The following is a 2,818-nucleotide window of genomic DNA, read 5'->3' as shown; positions in this document are numbered from 1 at the left end:
CCAAGCGCAAGAAGGTGGCAGCGTGGAAGCTTCCGGTGTTAATATAGTTTTGAAAGATGACACACAATAAGCCATCTTGTTTACATATTTTGGCATGGCACATGAGGCAATGTAAAAGTTAACTTTACTGGATTAAGGGTGTTGTGTGAATTTACCTAAATTTATCACAAATTAGCTAGATGCTGGCATTCTAACTAGCATTCCAACCCCCTGTTGAGGCAGGAAACCCTATACCATTTCATGCAACTGTCTGTCTTAAAACCTCCAATGTTTGAGCACCCAACACAGAATAATTTACTATAGGTCACTATGAGCTTCAAGGCCACATTCCTTATGTCTCCACTAGCCTACTAAAAAGTTCTATTCATCTGGAAACTGATTTAACCCACATTATTGTGATTAAAAATGAGACTTGGTATATTGTGAGGACCCAGATTGTTGGGGGCCATATGCTGACTCGGTATACTGCTTAGAGAGGGCTGTAAAAGCACTGTGAAGCGATATATAAGTCTAAGTACTACTGCTATTGTTATTAGTTTCTTTAGGAATGTAGAGGAAAATAAATAGGAGTAGTTTTAGGAATAAGAGGAATATATCCTCCCCATGTGCATCTTGCTCCCTTCCATCCCATCTTTGTCCATTTTAAACCAATGTTAGTGTTACTATTTATTGTTTTAATCTTTCTTCTTCTTTTTTCTTGATTGTAAACTACCTAGAGTAGCTCTAGCTAAGACGGACAGCATTCGGGTTTAATAAATAAATAATGAATGAATATTAAATTATCAAAACCTGTTACTCAAAGCTAATAATTGACCCCTTTGAAAAATAATAGATTTATAAAAATCTTTTTTTTTTCAATTTTATTTTGACATCAAATGTTCTTTGGTATTCAGATCTGGCCTAAAAATAATAATGTAGCATTTGGGGATGAACATGCAGCCCAGCAAACCACTGCTGGAGGCCAAGATGGAGAAGACTTGAACAGCCACCATGTATTTCCCTTTGGTGCTCAAATAGGCAGGCAGAAAGGACATCCAGACACTGCAGAAGACCAGCATGCTGAAGGTGATCAGCTTGGCTTCATTAAAGGCACCAGGGAGATTCCTGGCCAGAAAAGCCACAGTGAAGCAGACAGCAGACAGGAAGCCCATGTATCCAAGGGCAACATAAAACATAGTGACAGAGCTTTCATTGCATTGTAGGATGATCTCTCTAGGTTGTGAGTGCATGTCAGAGTCAGGGAATGGAGGAAAAGTTCCCAACCAGATGCTGCAGATGACAACTTGGAGGCCGGAACAAGAAAGGACAATGGAGTTGGCCAAGCTCTTCCCCAACCATCTCTGCACTTTATTTCCTGGTTTTGTGGCCAAGAAGGCTAACACCACTGTGATGGTTTTGGCCAAGATTGAAGAAATGGCAATTGAGAATATAATGCTGAAGGCTGTTTGTCGGAGGAGGCAGGTTATTCTCCTTGGCTGACCAATGAACAGGAAGGAAGTCAAGATGGAAAGCAGCATGGAGGCCAGGAAAATGTAGGAGAGGTCCCGGTTGTTGGCTTTGACAATGGGAGTTTCCATGAATTTAATGAAGATCCCCAAACCAAAGCCTGTGGTTAAAGAGAGGAACAAAGCAATGGCAGTCAGGATGATCCCCAGATTTTCCTTATAAGAAAGATAGCTTTTCATTTTGGGAATACAGTGAACTCGATTGGTGTTTGGATGTTGATCTTCTGGACATTGGATACATTTGTCTGCATCTGAAAAAGAGCAAGAATAGGATCCCCCTTTAACATGTCCTTTCATAAAATTCATTGTTTTGGTACACTTGTTTTTGGTGTGAATGACTGTGTGTAGATTAATTCAATATTTTTCTTCATTTCCTTCCAGCTAGAACAGCTTAATATTATTTTTCTTTTTTAATGACACCATTTTATCAATGAACTTGTTGTGAGAGAAGGATGGAGGAAGAAAGGATTCAAGGAAGGAAGGAAGGAAGGCAGTTCCACTATTTTATCCTTCCGCTGATGAACCTATTGAAAATTGGAGCCCAGCCTTTTGTCAGCACTTAAAGGCACCAAAGAGAACCAGTCTACAATGGAGTGAAGTTCACGTGAATGTTCACTCAGTGTATCTTATGCAGCTGAAGTAGAAAAACACTATTTATGCCATGGAGAAAGAAATATTAGGTGGAGTGACCCTTGAAGGTGAATTGGATATGGAGTGAGGACATCAAAATACATTTGACCCTTTTGAATGAACAGAAAAGAGAGACATCTTCCCATGCGGTGAAGAAGGATGTGTCAACGTTCTGACTGACAAAGCCAACCAAAAGCAAGCATGGCTGAGATGATCCAATCTCTTAATGCTAAACTTTAATGAGTACATCTTTGCCCTCAGCAAAGATGAGGGCAAAACCAGATCTAACTATTTCCTGCACAATCCCATATAGTTAAAGTTCAGGTTCTCCCTCCCTGCTATTAGGCCAGGTCATATTGTCCAATGGAGACTTCTAGTATTGTTGTGAGAAAGTCTTTTTCGGTCCTGGTAAACACCTGCCAAAATGTCCTTGGTACCCATAGCTGTCATGTTGATGTCTGGAGCTTCGTTCTATCCTCCCTTCCTTCCCCCCATAGTCTGTTGGCAAGCTGAGAAGCGATAATAGTTGTAACAGCAAAAACACCATTTGAAGCCTGACAGGAAGTTTGCCTCAGTCCCAATTCCTGATTCCTCTCCTCTCCTCTCCTCTCCTCTCCTCTCCTCTCCTCTCCTCTCCTCTCCTCTCCTCTCCTCTCCTCTCCTCTCCTCTCCTCATCATGGGC

At 41.1% G+C, this 2,818-nt stretch overlaps 1 protein-coding gene across 1 annotated transcript; it reads right to left on the bottom strand.

Moving 5' to 3' along the window:
• Positions 1–860: 860 nt before the first annotated feature.
• Positions 861–1,733, bottom strand: LOC148115913 (vomeronasal type-2 receptor 26-like). Its single transcript, XM_087885286.1, has one exon. The coding sequence runs from the start codon at positions 1,683–1,685 to the stop codon at positions 861–863; it is 825 nt and encodes a 274-aa protein (XP_087741412.1). The 5' UTR covers positions 1,686–1,733.
• Positions 1,734–2,818: the final 1,085 nt, after the last annotated feature.

The sequence above is a fragment of the Pantherophis guttatus genome, chromosome 2 (genome assembly GCF_059756535.1).
Source record: "Pantherophis guttatus breed Tessera chromosome 2, ASM5975653v1, whole genome shotgun sequence".
Lineage (NCBI taxonomy): Eukaryota > Metazoa > Chordata > Lepidosauria > Squamata > Colubridae > Pantherophis > Pantherophis guttatus.
Note: the sequence above shows the minus strand (reverse complement) of the source record. Positions and strands in the feature narration are given on the sequence as shown.

Excerpts from the sequence above, each read along its gene's own strand:
- LOC148115913 (XM_087885286.1), bottom strand. The coding sequence starts at position 1,685 with ATGAAAAGCTATCTTTCTTATAAGGAAAATCTGGGGATCATCCTGACT.